The 21,924-nt window shown below is 32.8% G+C and overlaps 1 protein-coding gene across 4 annotated transcripts; it reads left to right on the plus strand.

Moving 5' to 3' along the window:
* Positions 1–10,997: 10,997 nt before the first annotated feature.
* LOC122280983 (SPX domain-containing membrane protein At4g22990-like) lies at positions 10,998–20,186 on the plus strand. 4 transcript variants are annotated; one of them, XM_043092144.1, is made up of 13 exons: positions 10,998–11,152; positions 11,279–11,354; positions 11,594–11,678; positions 12,603–12,661; positions 13,763–13,883; positions 14,623–14,934; positions 15,057–15,161; positions 15,320–15,774; positions 16,314–16,615; positions 16,991–17,175; positions 17,659–17,849; positions 18,210–18,343; positions 19,737–20,186. In XM_043092144.1, the coding sequence occupies exons 4-13, from the start codon at positions 12,609–12,611 to the stop codon at positions 19,973–19,975; spliced, it is 2,097 nt and encodes a 698-aa protein (XP_042948078.1). In that variant the 5' UTR covers positions 10,998–11,152; positions 11,279–11,354; positions 11,594–11,678; positions 12,603–12,608; the 3' UTR covers positions 19,976–20,186. The 4 variants fall into 4 exon arrangements, with proteins under 4 accessions (XP_042948078.1, XP_042948080.1, XP_042948081.1 ...); XM_043092145.1 differs by having other exon boundaries at positions 11,003–11,152; positions 11,259–11,354; XM_043092146.1 differs by lacking the exon at positions 11,594–11,678.
* The last annotated feature ends 1,738 nt before the right edge of the window (positions 20,187–21,924 follow it).

Below are 21,924 nucleotides of genomic sequence, written 5' to 3' on the forward strand. Positions count from 1 at the left end.
TTGGTATTCTCTTAGCTGCATGAATTTAGGATCTAATGTTGCCATAGCTAAGTGATCAATGAGTGGGAACGGTTGTTTATGTTTGATGCTTTGATGGATTAATGTCTCTTGTTTGGCTGCTATTTGGTGATGATTTTTGTTGTTAATATTAGTGCTATCTCAAGTTCATGAATTTATATCTTGAATACAATTCAATATTTGAGCAGTATGGGATAATCTATTTTTCATTATTGATCGATGGTTGTGCCATATTTATGGTTTTGTAATCTTCTGATAAATTAATTATGAATCTAATTTGTCAGGTGTTGTTAACAGTTTTGATGTTACTTAGTGATATCATTAGTTTCATTTTTCTTGTTTTTGTGCAATTTTGAATGCATTGGTTTGATCAACACATGTTGGTGGTTGCGCGGGGCACATTCATGAGTTTGATTATCAAGTAGGGCAGTACTCTAATGTTCTGTTATTATCTTGAAAAAGTCTATCCTTAAGTTGGTTATCTCTCCAACACCATAAACCGTGACGTGGCCAAACCCAGTCTGACCACCACGTCACGGTTTTACACTCGAAAACAAACCCACTCCTTCGTCCTCGAGTTCTTCTCTTCTTAGAAAACCACCCCCACTCCTTCGTTCTCGAGTTCTTCTCTACTCAGAAAATCCAAACCCACTACTCCTTCTTCCTCCAACTTCGCCCCTCCGTCTGCTCATCTGTAGTCTGCAGTCTGCCACAGCCTTTCAGTGCCGACAATTCCATTCTCCCTTTGCTGTGCATTTGTTGCATTTCAGGTATGAACAAGCATTTCTTTTGGGTTGAGTTTAGAATGGGGAAGTAATGGCGTTGGTGGCTTGGCTGTATGGCTATGACCTTTCTTCCACTTTATGGAAAGTTTTTCTCGTTTTATATTCTTGGTTGTTCATAAGAAATGTTTTTCAAAATGCCTTATTGACTCATGCATTGCTTCCCAAACCTTAGTGTCTATGTTGAGAGGACGAAGCTACAGTTGTCATGGCTCTCAACAATGGCGGTACTTGGTTGATTTATTTTATCTTAAAGTTTGATCTCGGCTGTTCTGATGGTTTAATCATCTTTAAAGATTTACATGCAGGAGCGGACCCAGGTATTGGTTGAGCCTCCCAAAACCAACACTGGGCACATTTTTTGTTCTTTTTTATAACTTTGAAATGAAGGGAGTTATGTGTGTGGATTGTATGAGAAAAGAATAACTTGAGCACAAAGTAGTGGGTTTGGGTTTTCTAGGAAGAGAAGAACTCGAAGACAAAGGAAAGAGTGGGTTTGGGTTTTCTAGGAAGAGAAGAACTCGAAGACAAAGGAAGGAGTGGGTTTTGGTTTTCTCTGAGAAATTCGAATGGAGAACTTATTTGAGGAAAGTGATTTGGGGAGTAAAAATTGCATAAGAGCGTTTGACTGTAGAGACAAAAATAAAAAATCCGCGTCATTGGGTGTGGGGTGTTGGCGACATGAGGGGCTTAAATATAGAAAAACTCTATTATCTTTGCATCAGTTTTGAGATAATATAGGGGACCTGAAAAAATTAGTAAAGGCCTAAAAGAATAATTTATAAAAATTTTCTGTATAATATTTTAAATGCCTACTTACTTTATTAGGATCTCAAATTGATTATTTTTTCCCCCATAAATGATGTGCATCAAGGACGTGTTGGTATACATAAAGTAGTATTTGGAGTGTGCAGCTCCGTCATACGGGGAGCCCATTTTGATAGATATCAATTTAAGAAGAGTTTTTTCTCCGGAGATTTTTAATTAGTTGTAGAAATTATATCTGTCATTGGTATATATTTCTATATTATTGATGTGACCTTTTTAATTATTATACATGACCATATTGTATCCAAAAACCTGTCCTTTTTATTTTTTGTTTAATAAGTGTTTGGAATGTTACTATTTCATACCAAGAATTCATTGGAAAGCATAGAAAAAATAATTTATTTATCCATGTGAAGAAGTTCATTTGGTATAACAATGAAAAATCTTCCTTTCGTATGTTTGAAAAGGAGCATAGAACCTGGAGTCGTGTTTATAAGAGAAAAGGGATCAAACAAAAAGCTCAGCTGTTGCTTTTGAAGTGCATGTAGACTCAAAACCTTAATTTTCTGCTAGACCTTGTATTGAAATAAATGGTCGTTCAAGTTGCTGCAAATCAACTTGGGTGTGTATGTTGTGGATTGGATTAGAGGTAGGAAATGTACGTTGTCGTATTTATGGGATTATTGGAAAGTGCTAATGTCTAGACTTCAAGGGGTTACGTTCAAAGTAATCCATCAATTCCGTGAGTCGAATCAAGCTATAGATTTTCTTTCTAAACAAGGAGTTGGGCTCTAATTCTACTTATAATAACTATGACCAGCTGCCGAGGATTTTAAAGGGCATTGTTAGGATTGATAAAGTGGGTCTCTCAACCATTCGTCGTTAATTGGGTGTGTGGTTCAGTTTGGTGTTTTTTCGTTATAGGCTTGTTTAGAATTTTTGTGGTTTTTCTTATAAGCCTATTTTGTTTCTTTGGTATGGTTTGATCTTTTATTTCAGTTTAGATACAAGGGATGGTTTTAGTGCCTTATATGTAAATTCCTAGTATCTGTCTTGTTATTGTTAGCTTCATCAATTATGTAGCAGTATCAGATCAATTGTCGAATGTACAGTAGCGTCAAAGACTCAAAACAGAATTTTAATTACAAAAGAATTCAGCTTTACAAGGATATTCAACAACTTATCTTAAGAGACGTTACAATTCAAACTTCAAGTATTTAAAATTCTGTTTTGACGTTGTTGTACATTCAGCAATTGATTTGATACTGCTACATAATCGGTGAAGCTGACAGTTATCATGGTATTCATCCGCCATAAGTGAAAGTTATTAATAAAATTAGGACGGGGTCACTATTAGACATGTGGCTTTTGACTCTTTTTAAAATTTTTTTTTTTAAAAAAAAAAAAAAGGTTGCTTCAAATGATGTAAGATTGTTAAGAAGGTAATTTGTACCCAAACTCCTTGCCATATTGTTTGATTATGTTGGATCCCTTCCTTCCTTGTACAGTTTCATGATGGTTATTACCCCCAATCGTTTCTGGTTGGTTCCCTCACTAAGTATCAGAATACACGCTGCTTTGAAGTGGTACGAATGGACGGACCAATTGAAGATTTTTTGTACCACAATTGACCTTGGTGCTCTTGAGACGATTGATCCTCGGACGGCAAAAAGCTACAAATCAAAATGGTTGCAGCACAGTACTGACTAAGCCAACCTCATCTGCATTATGTACATATTTCGTAAGTCGAAACATGTAATGTTATTGTCATTGGATTGGAGGATAACCTTTATGCTTAATGTCTTCACATCAGACAAGTCAAACATGCAATCATTCTGGCTTACAATTTCAATGAGCCTGAGGCCCACCTTTTATGCTATGCAATTCCAAAAGTTGATGGATTGTTGGGCAGCTTGACCTATACAGTACTAGTCTAACTCAAATTTGATCTCCTATAACAAGGGCAGTGGATCATTGCAGAATGATAGTTTTGGAGCTTTCAAACCTTTTCAAAGCGGTTCTTTTACAGAACAGGCAGAATATTGTGCGCAAGAATAGAGCTGTATGAAATTTGCTTCTTTTTTCTTAAGTGGACGATCTATTTTTGTAGTTACTATTTTTTAATGTCTCTGTAATATGGTGCAGCCCCCCACCATGCTTATTTTTGCTACTTTCACTATAACTTTGTTTGCCTTCAAGTATCAGGCAAAAGAGATATAGTAGAAGCAGCATATAAACGAGAAGCTTGTAAAGATCACTACCAATTTTGAGATGTAAATGTACAATGCATATATGAATAAGTAGGTCAATTCATACACGACAGTCTTGGAATTTCAGCCAATTTTTTGAACTGGTTAGTTTGCTACATCTCACTTTCAATCCAATGATGTTTTGGAAGGTATCTATGGCTTTAAACTTATCCGAATGATTTTACCAAACTCACTGTACATCTGTCTCTGAGAAATTTGGCTTTCAAAAAGTAATCAGTTCTAAGATGATTGGTGCATGTGAGAATTCATTTGATGCCTCTCGAATGTTCATCGATTAGGTTATCTGTGTGGCTGCAAAATTAGCATCATATGATCATAGTTTGGTTGATAGAGTCCAGATCTTATGAGTAATGTTGTACACTATACTCTCATCTTATTTTTGATCTTATCAAGTAAGATGTTACAAATTCATCATCATTAGATGATAAATAAGTATGCAATAAATGATCATTCAATAGTAATAAATATGTCACATCTTACTTAATATTGAAATGAAAGTGAGATTGTAGTATAGTATTCTATAGAATTTTCCTTATATATTACCTAGCAAAATAATACTCCCACCTAGACTTTCTACAAAGTCATGTACCGATTCAGTATTTTTTTTTTTTTTTGGGCTCTGTGCATGTTTGTTTATATTTTAGTATTATGTTTTGTTTATTATTTTTATTTTGAAAAATAGATAAAATATGTTTAAAAAAATACAAAACAGAAATTTATACTGTTGGTACCGACGGCTATCGGTCACTCTAGCAGCACCCATATAACCTAATGGCTATAATTTTCAAAACTCAAAATCTGAATTTTTTTTCTTTTCCTTTTAAGATCCTGAATCTTCTACATTTTCATTCGTTTTTACTTAATTTTTGGGAGAAAAGAAGAGAAGGGGGGATGGGGGTGGGGGTTGTGAATTTTAAAGCACTTATGGGCACCTGGCCCATAGAATAGTATCTCCAATTTCTTGTTTGTTTCTCAAATTGTCCATGTCCTAAAGGACGACATTGTCGACCTTGTTTATGATGATCCAAATGTGTTTGAATCTTTAGTAATGACAGGAAGACTAGCAGGTTTTTTTTGTTGGGGGGGGGGGGGGGGGGGGGGGGGGGGGGTGGGGGGTTAGGTTTAGGGGTATAGCAGCCAAGTTAGGTAGCTAGCCCATATTATATACAATAAATACCCAATTTATTACTCTATTCTAAATTTGTTGTGATTTTACTCTAGAAAGAAAATCATGAAATCATACCATGTTGGGGCCCGACAAATCATGATCATATCACTATATCAGAAACATTCTTAATGGAAAAGTTCTAAAACAATGTGATTATCATGAATTATCATATATATAATCACTAGTTTATGTGATGGAGAAGTTCCAAATTTATTTTTTTCAAAAATTATCTTAGTTTTTGGACAATTAAAACAATTATTTTCTGTCAACAAAATAGTAAGTCTATTTAACAAATTAAAATGATCTTCTTCTTTTTTTTGTGCATTTTCATTGAAGGAGTCCGTCTATATGTAATATATAATGCCCTATAAGTACGACTGGTTTTAATAAAAGAAAAATTTTATTGTCAAACCGGTGCGTAGATTATAGAATATATTTAATAAAATATTTATGTGATATAATTTAATTTAAAATATAAATTTTAAAATTTTAATTTTATAAATTAAATCTTATTACTTAAAATATATGAATGATATGTTTTAATTATATTGACTGACTTATTATAAAATAACTCTTTAATGAAAAAGTAATATCATTTAAATAATGAGCAGTGACAGGGTTACAAACTTACATAAACCCAATCACAGCCTATTTACAATTCTTAATAAAAATATTATTTTTTTAAATATTTAAAGGCATCAAATCAAAATAAAAGGCAAACTAAAATTTTAGAAAATATATTATTTTAACTCATAGTTGTGTAAAAATTGTTAACAAGATAATTATGCACGACACCTGCAGAATTCTACACGTACTTAATTTAGTCCAAATGAGCTTCCGTTTGGAGTACGTCATAGATTCCCTTCTACCTACCGACGAGGAGATAAATCCAAGCAACCAGTTGATGGAACCCAACATAAAATCTAAACTCATAGATGGAAAATGCTAGCTAATTAATTGAATATATGAGTTTACTCCCTCAATCTTATTTTTCATGTATTTTATTTAATTTTTTATTTTTTATTTATCTAATAATTAATAAAGTGATTATTAATAAAGTTGTGTATTTTTTTAATTTTTTCTTAATAATTAAGGATCTTTAAAAAATCTATAAAAGAAGAAACGAATAAAAAACTAAATTTTTTTTAATTAAACGCTGACCGGCCCGCAGGGTCCCTGGGAGATTCGAAAGATGCCTGTGGACAAAGCACATGGTACTTTTTGAACATGGTACAGAGATGCTGCTCGCTTTTTGGACGATTGAAAGGACAGGAGTAGTGTGTGATTTTCTTTTCAACTGAACATGACGAAGGTTTTTACCACCCAGGAATTATTGAATGTTCTGTATCCCCGTTAATGCCGATTCATTGAGGACAAAACAAGCTAGGCGATGTACGGCCCAAGCTAGGCTTGTACTAGTACATGAAGATTGGAATGTCACATTGTGAATGAATAAGATTGGGATGGAATACCGAATTAAAGAAGAAGCTTGTCCAATCTTCATGAACATTTGAGTTTTTGACACTGGCCACTTTCAAACCATCGGGCGCTCTGATATTAGACTAATCGATCTGGTTAATATTCAGCAAGACTATAATACATTTAACACATTTTTTTCATATATAATTAAAGAGGACGGGACCACTTTCGACACAGAAATACTATATATATTCAAATAGAAGACTGACAATTACAAAAAAACAAAAACAAAAACAGATTAAATCGCGATTTTTAGTTTGAAAGTACCATAAGTGCAAATGGCCGCCCATGATGTATGCATGCGGAAGACAGCAACAGTGTTTTTTGTTTTTATAACACAACTATAGGGTTGTGTTGTAATTAGGGTTTGTTTGCATGTGATGTTAGTACATCACAGATACATGAACTTCGATCCTTCTTTGTATGCCGGGAAGTGCGGGGGAGTCAGAAAATAGAAAGCGGTTTCTTCTTCCATTATGGACTGGCATGATTAATGATATCTAATTTGACGCAAGTGACCGTGTGAGCTGCGACAAAATGATAAAAAACATGCCCTGTAAATTACTTAGGAAAAAGTATACATAATTTATGTTGCTTGATTAGCTAGCCATGAGCTGGTTAATTTGTTTCTATCTGCACTGAAGAAAATAAATGGCATCTCTACTCTAGCTAGCTAGCTACCTTCCTTCTTATCTGTCCCTTGCAAAACCAGCTCCTTTGATCCGAGAACCTAACATTCCTTGGTCAAATCGACCACCATGAAGTTTTTCCTTTTTTTTTTTTTTTTTTGGTTAAAGGCAAGTTTATAAATGAAAACGTAAACTTACACAGTTTATAATCTTAATACAAACAAACTCAGGGAATTAGAGGCGGATCTTTTCTACAGTAAAAGTCCAACAAACTAGGTGGCATAGAGATAAGGGAGATGCTGCTATATAATTTGGTTGATATTGTCTACTGCACAATTGAATACGCACATTGATTATAGTCTCGATGTATTTTCCTTAGGCTTCATTGCGCATATCAGATTAAATCGCTTTTTTTTTTTTTTTTTTTTTTTTTTTTTTTTTTTAATGTTTATCATGTTTTTGCTTGCAAGATCGATGTGGTAGCTAGGGATCATTGAGTATATATATATATAGTATGGGTTAGAAGACAATCAGTCTATCAGACGTACAATTATGGTCTCCAGTATGGGCATATAATAAATTGCATGCTACAACAAACATTAAAATGAAGACAAAAAGTATCTGAACTTTTTAGCTTATCCATGGGGAATGATCAGATCATTTTTTTTTTATTCCCTTCCTTTTGTCTCTGAGATCGAATCACTTATTTTGTTTGTTTTACTTATTTTTTTTTTAGTTTGATCCGAAGAGATCAAACTTGTTCTAATTTTATTAGTTTAGAACAAATTTACTAAATATATATATAGATATAAGTAGGTTTTGGGGAAACGGGAACAAAAATAACATAAAAATAAAAAGGCTATCATGATATTTATGTTGAGTAAATTTTTAAAGTGTGGAATTCTCGCTTACTCTTTTTAAAAAATAGTGGAGCATACCATTATCGTGCATTTGGATCCTACATTTGACTCATTTTTTAAAAGTACTGTATGATACTTACAAACTCTAACATCGTGCAAATAATTTCAAATTTATGTTTCTTAATTTTAGATTTTCTTCTACCAAGACGACATTTTATTGAGTAGAATACCAAAAAATAAAATAAAATTTATAAAATAAATCTAACATATCTTATTAAATTATATTAATTTATAAATTTATTTTTAAAAAATTTTCGTAATCTCTTTTAAAAATAGTTCAATTCTTCAATAAGTTTTCAGGGCAAAAATAGTTGGAGGGTTTGTGATGTCAATCCCGAGAGGATTACTAAGGGAACTTGGAAATAAATAGAGAGAAATGCTAGGTGGACCAATCGAAGCATCGATAGGTGCCTTTTTTTTTTTTTGTATTTTTATATTTTTTTTCTTAAATGTTAAGAAATGTAATAAATTATTTTTTATTTTCTTAAATATTAAGAAATAGTTTTTTAATTTTTTAAAAAATAATTTTGGGAGTAATCGATACTTAATTCTATCGGTAGACCTCTATCGGTGGACCTCTCCGTAGAACTACCCATAAATAATTCCACTTAAATTATTTGAGTTGTTTAATTAATTGAATTAACCATGTAAGAACAAAAGTAACGCTTTCGTCAGGTACAGGACTTGCTTTTGTGGTGCTTTGCTTTTGTCTTTTTGGACAATTATGCCTCATTATCAAGTACCGTGATTTGGCTCCTATATAAAGGCTGCACCAACTTTCTATTTACATTATTATAAAGATTTAAGTTTTGTGTTTTTTTTTTAATAATATATAAATATTAAATTTATAAATTAATGTGATTTAATATTATGCATGATATTATAAAATTAATTTTATTATAAAATATACTGTATATTATATATATATGAAGACCTGTTGTACTTATCTATATATATTTTTAATAATTAAATAATATAATTTTATATCTTCAATTAAAATAAATAAATAAAAAAGGTCTTTGGATTTGGGCTTTGATCACCAACGATTTGTCTCTAGCTTAAAGAGTTGCAACACAGCACACGCGTACAATTGACCAAAGTAATGCGTTTGGCTCTATGAAATTGACCATGTGTTAAATAATTACGAGGGCTTTTCAAGGGTGACCATAAAGGACTCAATAATGAGGCTCCCAAATCCTACCAAGATGAGAGCTGTCGGATAGGAATTTTATTCTGAAGACCCCCCAACTTAAGAAAAAGAGGAATGCATGGGTATTTCTTTACCTAACAGGACTGTACGCTGACAACGTTTTCTCTCTTCACTTTTCAGTCTTACGCTTGCTAGTAAAGTGACCTTACTTTGGCCTCCAACTCGTTAAAATATAGGTAGGGCTAATCAATGGTGTAACAATAAATTATGAGTAAGGCCATAAACACTATATCATTGTTTAACCATTAAGTTATTCTTAGATTATTATATTTCTACTGATGATTAATGTAAAAGTTTTATAATACTACATATATAGTTGACAACTTGACAGATTGGGGTTCGTTTTGGATTGTTGTGTGGGGATAGTAAAAAGTGTTTAAATGGCCTCAAAAATATTTTAATGATAAAATTAGATTAGATTGTTCCATATTAAAGTATCTTTTAATTTTGAAAAAAAGTTTAAAAATTAAGAAAAAAACACCATTTTTCTTTAAAGTTGGTGTTTCCACTTAAACATATTTTTTCGAATAATATGGAACGTAGTTCCAATTTTAAAAAAGATCGTCAATGTGCAAAAATATCTATAAAATTTTAAAATAATTACAAATTTACCATTTGATATTTACAAATATAGCGTTACCATTTGATATTCAACCTCAAAACTATTTTTTTGTATTATTTCTAAACAAATGTAACATGTTTAAAAATATTTTAAATACATGATTACCAAATAATAATTAACTTTTAATAGCAGAAAAAGATATATTACCAGCTACAATCCCAATCATGCATTAAAATGGTGTAATTTCTAATACTTCCTATAAAATAATTTTTATTTTATTTTATTAAAGACCTATAAAATAATATTGATAGCATAAAAGTCTTAACTTGCATTAATATTTTAAGGGTGAAAATGTTGCTGTAACTTTCAACTGTAGGCATAATAAGTTAATAATAGAATAAAGATTAAAAAATTAGCACTACCCATTTTTAAATTGAAATTAGCACGATTAATTTAATCATTGCATGAGCCTAACTCAACAATTAGATTAGTTAAATGTCCCTTAATAATTGCTTTTAACTTGCCCCAATCGAATCAATCCAACTTAACTTATAATCTTGTAATTTGTTCTGAAACACGCATCTTACATTCAATCTTCTGTTTTCAACAGAGCTGTTCTTAGTCCTAATTTATCATTTCCCATCGTATTAATTGATTGCTTTGACTAAAAAAGAAATTATGAAAATTACGTAACATCTACTTATATAATTAGAAATAAAATAATATTAGATATACTCGTAAGCATCACATATTTATTTTAAAAAATATTAAAATTTACTATTAAAAAATTATTATTAATTTTATATAAATCTCATATATACTTGTTTTTTAACAAAAATTGTGCAACCTTTATCCTTCTATAATTGCAAACGTCTATCTCTGTTAAAAGATAATATAATTGATACCATTAACGTCATTTTCCTTCCCATCCTTCCGAATCAATCTTTCCCACATCTCTGAATGAGCGTAAAATAATTGGACAACAGGACAGATTCAATTTTCTCTCATTTAATTATTATAATTTTTTAAAATTTTTAATTTTTTTAAAATTTTTAAATCTTAAAACATTAATAATATTTAAAAATTATGTTTTAATAATAAATTTTTTAATTTTTAATTAAAATCAATTCATCAAATCTCAGTCTCCGAACAATGAATGACGTCTAGGACTCTTCCATTGTTTTCATGGTGTCCAATGAAAATGATTCAATCAAGTAGGGGGGAAGTGGCCCACTGCATCTGTCTGGTTGAAATTTTCACCTCAGGACTGCTGCTACTGAAGATCCGCTTTATATAAAATCGAAAGAAAGGCTTCCACCTTCTCCCTCCTCTTGATCCCTTCCAAGGTATTTCGTGCATACTTTCTTTGAATATTCAATTCCCTTTTGATTTCGAAAACGATTCCTCTGCTTCGTGAAAGATTATCTGTTTTCTTCTTGTTTCGGATTTCAGTTTTTTCCCTGCTGTTCTAGGTGTTCGTTGATGGTCATCTAAAAAAGTTTCGTTCCTTGAGCAGACTCGTGAGCGAGGTTTTCGAAACTCACCTAGGTAATGTATTTTCCACGATTGGATTCTTTGTTAATACAACGTGTTTGTTGGCTTTTGTCTACGTTTTCTTGGAATTCATGCTCTGGTTGGCGATGTAGAGAATAAAACGAAGAAGATGAGAGTTTTGATACCCTGTACATTCTGTGTTGCAAGTCAGCTCACTTTTTTTCTGAGTTTTTCGAAGCCGGAAAACGCAGAGTCTACCAGTTGGAACTAATTTTCGTTTGTTTTTTCCCTAGTTTTCTCGGCAGCCAAACCGAGTATCGACCGGAAACTTCCAAACGACGTTTTTGGAGCTGTTTGATGCAGTTCTGCACTTGAAAGGTCGCTCTTGGACACAATATTAACTTATCCCGTTTGTGATTAAAAAAAAAAAAAACCCTTTTTAGATTGAGATGAGTTATATTTTTATAAATAGAAATGAATTGAGATATGATAATAAGTTTTATGAAATTTATTTGAGATGAGTTTAGATGTGTTTGAATGTTAAAATGAATTTAGATATATTTATAAAAAGTTAAAAAAAATCATGGGTCTCACGTATAAAGATACGTTGAATTAAAAAAAAGTTTGTAGTTGAGATAAGTTGAGTTTTTTTATATATAGTAATGAATTAAAATATAATAATAAGTTTTGTGGGATTTATTTAAAATAAATTTAGATATATTTAGATATTAAAATAAATTTATATGTATTTATAGAAAGTTGAAAAAGATTGTGAATCTCTCATGTGTAAAAATATGTTGAATTGAAAAAGATTGTGAGTCTTGCATGTAAAGAAGTTTTTAGTTAAAATAAATCTAGTGATTTGAGAGCTATATACTTAACGTAAAATTAGACTGATATCAATTTAATGGTTGGAACTAATTTTCGTTTGTGTTTTTCAGAGTTTTCTTTGTGGCCAAACATAGTATCAAACGGAACTTCGAAACAACGTTTTTATTGCCGTTTGGTGCAGTTCTGAAGCTGAAAATATTTCTAAGCACAAAATTAACTATCGATGAGAACTTTTATAGCAATATAACGCACAAAGTATTTTTGATAAGTAAACTTAAATAGGTTAAATATTGGTGATCGCGATGGGACTCGAACCCAACCCACAGTGTAAATTCTTTTGTTTTCTTCCCCCATTATCCTCTAATGCTGGAACAGTTCCTGATGCCAATATTCACCGAGAACGCAAGTTTCTGCTGTAAGCATTGCCTTCTAGTTTTCTTTTCACGTAAGTTTCCATTATTTTATTTGTAGTGAAAGATGGTTGCCTTCGGGAAAAAGTTGAAGGAAAGACAGATCCAAGAATGGCAAGGGTACGTTTGAAATTAAATTATATGACTCTAGTTTGCGTTACTTAGGATTTAATTTATTTTGACTGCTTCATGAAAGTTTTCTCTGGCAAAATATGAAAAAGAAAAGGCTTAAATATTTTCTGGTTTTTAGTTGGCGACAAGCACTGCATGTTTGTAACTTTGTATTACTCTTTTCCGACGCTAGTGGCAAAGGGTTTTGATACGTCATTATGGTATTAAATTATGAATAAGTCATGGTAGTAGGATAGGAGATCAGACATCAGTCATCTTGTCTAATGGCCCTTGCTATTCAAATTATTATTATTTTTTTTATTAGATGCCAATCTGTTTTGAGCACGTCAAATCTCATAGTTAGTAGGCGTATACACACAATTGATATAAAAAAGCGAAAGAAGAATCCTAATGTCTCACAACAGACTTACATGTCCACAGCATGTCTATGGTCCTATCTGCCAACATACTCTTGACAACTTCCTGAGGGCCTTTTCCTACAGAACCCTTATTGCTTTTCCCGTTGTTAAACATTCTATATCTATCTGAATTTGATATATTGCAGTGACTGAAACGTTGCTCCTGGCATTCTCTCTGAAAGGAGTTAGTGGCAGAAACCTACCCTTAGTATTTAACCAGTCCCTCATCTGAACCTGCAAACAAATTTGTGTAGCCCATTGCCAATTCCGTTTGTAAATTAAGCATCAAAAATGAATTATACATTTTTTTTTTTTTTTTGCTGCCCACAGAACACACAAACCCGCGGGAATGATACCCCCACAATTAAAAGCTTGTTGGGAGTCCAATCTCCCTCAAATAATATCTTATAACATTTTAAAACTAATAAATAAGTGAAACTTGTTTGATTAGATTTTGTAGCTTAAGCGACTTCTATAAAGATTTTTGTCAAACCTTCCATTTAAAGGCAACCAAACAACATAATTTACACTGGCATGACATTACATCACATATTTGCTCAATGTACACGCCCATACAAAGCACACACTAATATAAGGTTGAGGGTTTCAAACCTGCTACTGAGTTTTACTTGAAGTTTTCATTTCATTGTTAGATCCCTGTCATAGATGCTCATAGTTTTATTTATTTCAGATATTATATCAACTATAAACTCATGAAGAAAAAGTTAAAGCAATATGCTCAACAAATTGAAGTTGGGATACAAGATCGCCGGCATGTACTAAAGGACTTCTCAAGATTGTTGGATAACCAGGTGCGCTATGTACCTGTTTCTCTTTGTGAAATTGAAAACATGTTATAAAAAAGCTGAAATGACGTATAATACATATCTGTACTTTGCTTATGTGTGTTAACTTTCTCTGTCATTCATAATTTGGTTATTGAATCACAGCCGCATTGTGTCAGACCGAGTGTACGTCAAAGTTCTAAGATGTCATATATTTTGTCAATGCTTATAGGTTTGTTAATTCAAGATACTTCCTTTACGCGTGGTCCTTATCATGCATCCACCTTTCCATTCTGCTCATTTAAACAATCCATTGAACATTAAGATAAGTGAGGGAACGTATGATGTTCCTGTAGATAAATTAGAGTGCTCTCGAACTCTTAGATATGTTATGAAACATATGATCTGATCTCTCATAAGGAGCTGCCCTTACATAGGGTAACGGAAGTTTATTTTCTTGATGGTTAGGTTACACTTTTGCATCTTTCTTACCCTTCTGGGAGAAAAAAGCTTGTATTAAAATATCGCCTCAAAGGGAGCATCCAAGATATTCAACCTATGTCTGGCAGTGGCTCTTGTGCATATGTACACTAATGTCTGTAAATATATGTAATACATGTATGTTATTGTATTGCTTGCCTAATGTATCTAGGAGCAGAAACCTTGCATGTGCAGTCATCAAGGGCGATTTAACTTTTGGTGTTCTTTTCTTTAATCTAGGTTAATCCTGAAATGTGTTTCAATTACTTTCCTGTAACTATTTCAGATCGAGAAGATTGTCCTTTTTCTGTTGGAACAACAAGGGCTACTTGCAAGCAGGCTAGCTATGCTTGATGAACAGAATAATACCCCACAGCAGCAACCTGAAATATCCCAAATATTAGAATTACGAGAAGCTTATAGAGCAGTGGGACAGGATCTGTTAAAGCTTCTCTTTTTTGTCGAGATAAATGCTATTGGTCTGCGGAAGATACTGAAGAAGTTTGATAAACGCTTTGGTTACAGCTTCACTAATTCTTATGTCAAAACACGTGCAAATCATCCTTATTCTCAGCTGCAGCAAGTGTTCAAGCATGTGGTAATGTGTAAATGTTGGAGGCATCCTTTTTCTATTATACATTTTAAAGGCTCTAAAAGACTTCTAAGAACTACTGTCCCTGGATGAATGGAACTTTACTGACAGATAATGGAAACCTGCAGGGAATAGGAGCTGTCGTGGGAGCCATATCACGCAATCTTCATGAACTTCAGGACCGTCAAGGAAGCTACTTATCAATATATGATCAACCTGCTCTTCCCCTCGAGGTTTCTGTTACATATACTCTAATGAAACCTGTTCAATTTCTCATGGTTTTCCCCTGTAGTCATTTCTCTTTCCCTGTTTTGTGCACGCAAACAAAGACACTGGGAAGAGGTCACAAGGCTGGTGATTTCCAATGGTATTTATTAGGTTTCATCTGCAGGATCCTGTCATTGATTCAATAAAAGCAGCCGTGGACAGGTTAACCCACTCAACAAATTTCCTCAACTTTTTGGCGCAACATGCACTCATTATGCAAGACGAGCTACCTACTCCTGTTGAGGAGCAAGTTGATGATCAGAAATACCATTTTATGTCGCTTCTCTTAAACTTGGCGAACACATTTCTTTATATGGTCAATACCTATATTGTTGTCCCTACAGCAGATGACTACTCTTTGAGCCTTGGAGCTGCAGCAACAGTTTGTGGCATTGTGATTGGGGCAATGGCTGTTGCACAAGTCTTTTCTTCCGTGTATTTTAGTGCATGGTCAAATAAATCATACTTCAAACCTCTTATATTTAGCAGTGTAGTTCTTTTTGTGGGAAACATCTTGTACGCATTGGCTTATGATCTTAATTCGATTGCAGTTCTTCTAATTGGGCGCCTTTTCTGTGGGTAAGTAGTCTTTTTCTTCTTCCTGTGTTATTGCTTGATGGAAATGACTGCATTCATGTGCTTTTTGTGCATATAAGTAAAACTATTTGGATCTCCACATGCTTTAGGCATCTCTTATTTACTTTATAATACCATTTTTTTAATTTAGAGGTCCACTTTAAAAACGATGACGTCGAAGCATAACTGTGACAACTTATTAATTAAAAAACTCAGAAAAATCATAAATTAGCATGAGAAACGTATAATAATGTCATGTTTGTGTGTATTATCGCTAACACACACAAGAAATGGGCATTCAAGGAAGATTTTCTCATGAAGATACAGCAACAAGATTTGTTCCTGCTCTGTTATAGAGGCACACCATATTTTTATAATGTCCAGTCACAAGAAACTAGAAACCATTTGCTGCTTGTAGAAGATACTAGAGGCTGTTTCTTTTGAGCTGACAGTACAACTATGTAATTTTCTGTGGTAAGAATTACAGATTATCTTATTTATACCTCATATGTATTAATATAGCCATACTTTTCAAATTGCAGACTTGGTTCTGCCAGAGCTGTTAACCGGAGGTATATTAGTGATTGTGTACCACTAAAAATCCGAATGAAGGCATCGGCAGGTTTCGTTAGTGCCAGTGCTCTTGGAATGGCTTGTGGTCCTGCCCTAGCTGGCTTGCTTCAAACTAATTTCAAGATCTACAAGCTTACTTTCAATCAAGAAACCCTACCTGGCTGGGTTATGGCTGTTGCTTGGCTAATATACTTAATTTGGGTTGGGATCTCATTTAAAGAACCTTCTCGTGAAACTGAAGAACATCATTTACCACAGGAATCTAATGCTGGTATGTTCATTTATATGGTGTTTTTTTTTTTTCGTTCACATCTCAAGCATATCCGATTCTATCCACATTATATAATTCATAGGCTGTAGATTGAAGTTCTCGCCGTTTAATTTAACTATTGTTATTTTTTCTTCTAGAAATTATTTTGTACTTTTGAAAAATTTTCAAAATTATTTATATTTTAGAAGAGATCATCAATCTGTCAATCATACTGGTGATATACATGCTGATCATTTTTGGAAGTGGTGACAAACCAATCCACTGCAACTAACAGCGCAATTTCTGGAACACAGAACTCCGCCCAAAATTATATTGTTTGACAATGGTCTTCTCTTTTCAAAATGTTTAATTCCTATAGTGGCCTTTTAATGACAGAAGCAGCAGAGAATGATGCTGTTGAGAAAGGACTTAAACAACCATTGCTTACTAGTTCAGAAGACAAGCAACAAGATGAAGATAGTGAGCAAGAATGTGATGAAAGTGAAGAAGTTTCTCCAGAATCTCACGGACCAGCTACTTCAATTCGATCAGCATATAGACTACTTACACCCTCTGTAAAGGTATATAAGTGACTTTTATACGAGTTTCTAAAAAATTAGTGAGTTAGATGTATGCCTTGGATGCCATCATTGACATGAAAAACAAATTTGTAGTTATGATAGTTCAGATGCTTTCTCAATTTATAGATCAGATGAGTTATCTAATCAGATTTTGCATTGTGCAACATAGCATTTTGTTCCTCATTCAGCATGTGAAGTGGAACCTCACCCTTGACTTTGCTCCTTACATTTACTTCCAAAATAAACATGAATCACTATTGACCTGCTGGTGATTAAACAATGTAGAACTTACTCATTCATCTTCTGATCAGTGTTATGTATTTTATTGTCCAAGACAATGGACTGAGTTGAAAATCATTGAGAAGCTTTTCCTCCTGTAATTCTTTGCAATCTCATATTCTCTGCTAGAATTGTTTGGTTGGAGCTGAAACTCAAAGTAACTTTTCTACACAATCTCTAATTGAATTTCTATGTTTCATTCAGGTTCAGCTGTTGATATATTTCATGCTCAAATACGTGATGGAGATTTTAATTTCAGAATCAAGTGTTATTACCGCTTACTACTTTCAGTGGTCTACAAGCAGTGTGGCGATTTTTCTTGCTTCTCTTGGCCTCACCGTTCTTCCAGTTAACATTGTTGTAGGACACTACATTTGCAATATGTTTGAAGACAGGTAGTAATTTAACAGTAGCTTGCTTTTGAACTCTATTTTCTATCGAGATGTGCTATAACCACAAAGAGATCCCACAAAAATAAACTCACAAGTTGACATAGCTTCATATGATCGTTAGATCTACTTTACAATAAAAATAGTTTTACCATCTAATATATTATATCAAACTATGTCAATTTACTTTTGTAGAATATTGGTGTGGCTAAATTATTTCTCTTTTCTGTAGCATGTTCGGTATCTCTAGTATTTGCTTATCTTACCTTAGCACCTTCCCCCAAATGACAAAAGCATATAATCTGAAGTTTTGGATGTTTCTCATAAACTTCTGATGCATTTATATTTTCATGAAACTGATCGCAGGCAAATTTTATTGGCGTCTGAAATTATAGTTTGCGTAGGCGTACTTCTGAGCTTCCATATTATAAATCCATACTCTGTGCCACAGTACGTCTGCTCTGGACTCATCCTGTTTGTTTCTGCTGAAGTACTTGAAGGTGAGATATTGTTCATACGTTCAATTACCTTTTTGTTTATAATATATTGCGTGCGTATGAGAAGTAGTCGAACATTATTTGGGAAAGTGTACAGATCTTTCTGAAAATAACGTCCAATATATAATCGCTTCCAAAATATTAAAATTACAATCGACCCATTATTCCGTTAGAAAGACAAAAGTATCCCTAAATTTCTTGAAAAGGCAAAAATACTCTGTTAAGGATGTGTTTCACTGCCTGTCGTCTTATGCTATCAACCTGTGACAAGAAAAGATGTTGGTCCAGTGTGCCTAATGCACCTCCGATACCTATAGTTAGAAATATAGATGTGGTGCTCTTTAACAAGAGATCTAAAGAAACAATTACCTTGGATTATCAGTGCTAGCTCCTTATATAGACGTGAATTCTTACTGATAAGGACAGTTTAATCATTTCCCTTAATCTTGAGGCTTCATTATCGAGTTCCTGAGATTTGAGTGAAGAATGAAGGAGTTACCAATTACCATTACTAGGTGAATGACTCACTATTTCCTTAAAAGGGAGGACATTTCTAGCCATCAACAATGGTTACGTATTAATCATGTTAGGTGGCATGATTGCCTGGCAGCAAGTGTACAATATCCCCGTAATCTTTGGATTTGGGTTTGGGTTTGATGTTAGCGGATTTGGATAAAAATGGATGACTCGTTAAGGTACGATTCATAAATAAATGGATCAACCTGTTTAACACGAAATCAACATATGTTGACCCGTTTAGAATTTATTTCAAAATTAAAATTATATTATTGTTAAGTTGTAATATTGATATTTCTCAGTATGCTTATATTTTTATTGTTGAGATTATAATTTTAGATCTATGCTCATATTTGTTATTGTATAGTTTATAATATTGGTTCACTTATATGTTAAAATTTGAAAAATATTGATATATATATTTTAAGATATTGTGGTTATTAATAAATATAGATTTTAATTTTTATGTAAAATTATGTTAATCAGGTTAAATAAATTATGTGTTTTAGTTCAACTCATTTATATGAAATAAATAGGTTTAAATAAGTTGTGTCGTGTTAACATATTTTAATCAATTATTAAACGGACCAAAACGAGTAACACGATATAACCCTTTATCTAAATGGTCATATTAGGTTAAGATTTGGAAGTTTGACATATTTAACTTAATGAGTTAGATTTGAGATGACTTATATTATCGAATATTCATAATTTGACACAAACACGATATTACAACATAATTTGCCACCCCCTACTAATAACATATGAATCAGACCGAGGGTGAGTTTAATTTCTTTACGAGATTCAATAAAAGTTTGTCCTAAGTTGAATTGGATGCTGAAAGTTTATGGTGGCGGGATGTCCTCTGTCATTGGTCCAGGTGTCAACCTGTCTCTCCTCTCACGCGTCATGTCGTCCCGGCTGTCCCGTGGAACCTATAACAATGGACTACTGTCAACAGAAGCAGGGACAATCGCACGAGTGGTGGCAGATGGCACGATAACATTGGCTGGGTACCTAGGGGACAGTAAACTCTTGAATGCCACGCTGCTTCCGTCACTTTTCATTTGCATATCATCCATCGTTGCCACCTGCTTCACCTACAACTCTCTCTATTAATAATGGTAACTTCCTTATCAAAACATGATCATGTCTTTCAATATCCAATTTACGTACGTAAACCGTCTGTTTATAATATTTCTTTCTCTATTCCTTCGTTATTTTGCCTCATGTATCATTGCTATATATTTGTACGAAAACGAGCTCATTGATTTTTATTTTTTATTTTTGTCTACATTTGGATATTAATAAATTATTAGTGATCCCTGCAGTGGAAGTCCATAGCTAAAGTTTGTAACTTAATTCCATATTTTTTACACGCTGTTAAACTTATATATTATGTTTTAATTGAATATAAATTTGGGCATTAAGCACTACAAGTAAGTTTACCTCAAGGAAACTATGTTTCGTGTCGATATATATATTTGGTACTTGCCGTATGCAGTTTAAAGGTGTGTATATTAATTTGGGTTATATATATCTGTGAATAAAGATCACTGAAAATTAAAAGATTGTCATGGTCTTATAAGCTAGAAAACGAGAATATCCATGCAATTCTTTTATCATTTGCCTCTTGAAAACAAATGCAACGACGTCTTTAAGTAGAAAAAATTTATTTATCATCTATATTTTTATCATCTCATGATCTAATATTAGATGATAGGTTCACGAGTTAAATATAATAAATAGTCTCAAATAATCTAATACCATATCATGATATGATAAAAGAATAATAAAAATTAAAATGATGAGTAGTATTACTCTTCTACGTACCAATTAATGTTACATTTGGCGTATTATTAGTAAGTAGAATTTGTTTAATCTTTTTAATTTACTTAAAATAATTACCATGCATAATATTATTGAATTGAGTAACTTATACCATATAGGAATTCTTTAAGAAAAAAGCACACTTTGTCACGAAAGATATCACAATATTAATGTGTGTACGTGTCATGTGTGCGCGATTATCGCTTCGATCACACTAGCCGAAGGTACGTAGGGCGGTGGGGGCTCTCTAGTTGAGGTCTGGCTCATTGAAGTTGTAATTGCCATTTCCCACACTATACGTAACACCATACCCTTTTTTTTTCTTCCTTCCCTTTAGAAGGATTAGATATATGATCAGCTACGTGCGTAAATAATGAAAGATAGAAGACATACATCATGCCGGACTTTCTATCTATATTTAAAGAGAACTGTTATAGATACAAAGAGATTACATAAAATAAACCTACAAACTGATGTAATTTCATAGAATCCGTTAGATCTGCTTTGTAATAAAGATAATTTTACAATCTAACGTATTACATCAAATCACATCAATTTATGAGTTTATTTTTGTTTAATCCCTTAGTGGTTGAAGTATTTTAGTATTTAAAAGCCACCAAGACATGCGCATTAATTTGGTAATTAATGACGAGAGCTGGCCGGGACCAATCTTCTTTGCAAGCTAATTACATTAATAATGAAGCAGCTAGCAATATTATCTCCTCAATTATATATATGGTACATTAATTCAATTACATGCATATGATGATCACCTACCATATATCTACTACGTAAGTACGCACATTCATTCTTTTTCAATTATTAGGGACAACTAATTAATTATTAACAGAAATGGTACTAATTAATAATTGGGATGGCTGGCTTAAACTAATGGCTGAATGAATATATTCGTGAATTTGGCTACATGATTTTTTGGTTATATTGGTTGCTAATTCTCTTTTTGTTGCTATAAATTGGTCGCAATTACCTATTTTTCTTGTAATGTTAATTAGATGCATGTACATGCATATGCATATATGGGTCATAATTGTTAGCTAGCTAGATAGGGTACTACATTTTTCCGCATGCATGGTTTCTCAATAATTTTCCATCACCGGCACATGAATTCTACAACTTAATTATACTGATAACTCTCATTAATGTTTCCAATTCGTGAGCAAACACATTTATGATCTAAACTAAATCATGAGGATCAGCTAGCCAATATGATCAAGAAT

Source organism: Carya illinoinensis, chromosome 11 (assembly GCF_018687715.1).
Source record: "Carya illinoinensis cultivar Pawnee chromosome 11, C.illinoinensisPawnee_v1, whole genome shotgun sequence".
Classification (NCBI taxonomy): Eukaryota; Viridiplantae; Streptophyta; class Magnoliopsida; order Fagales; family Juglandaceae; genus Carya; species Carya illinoinensis.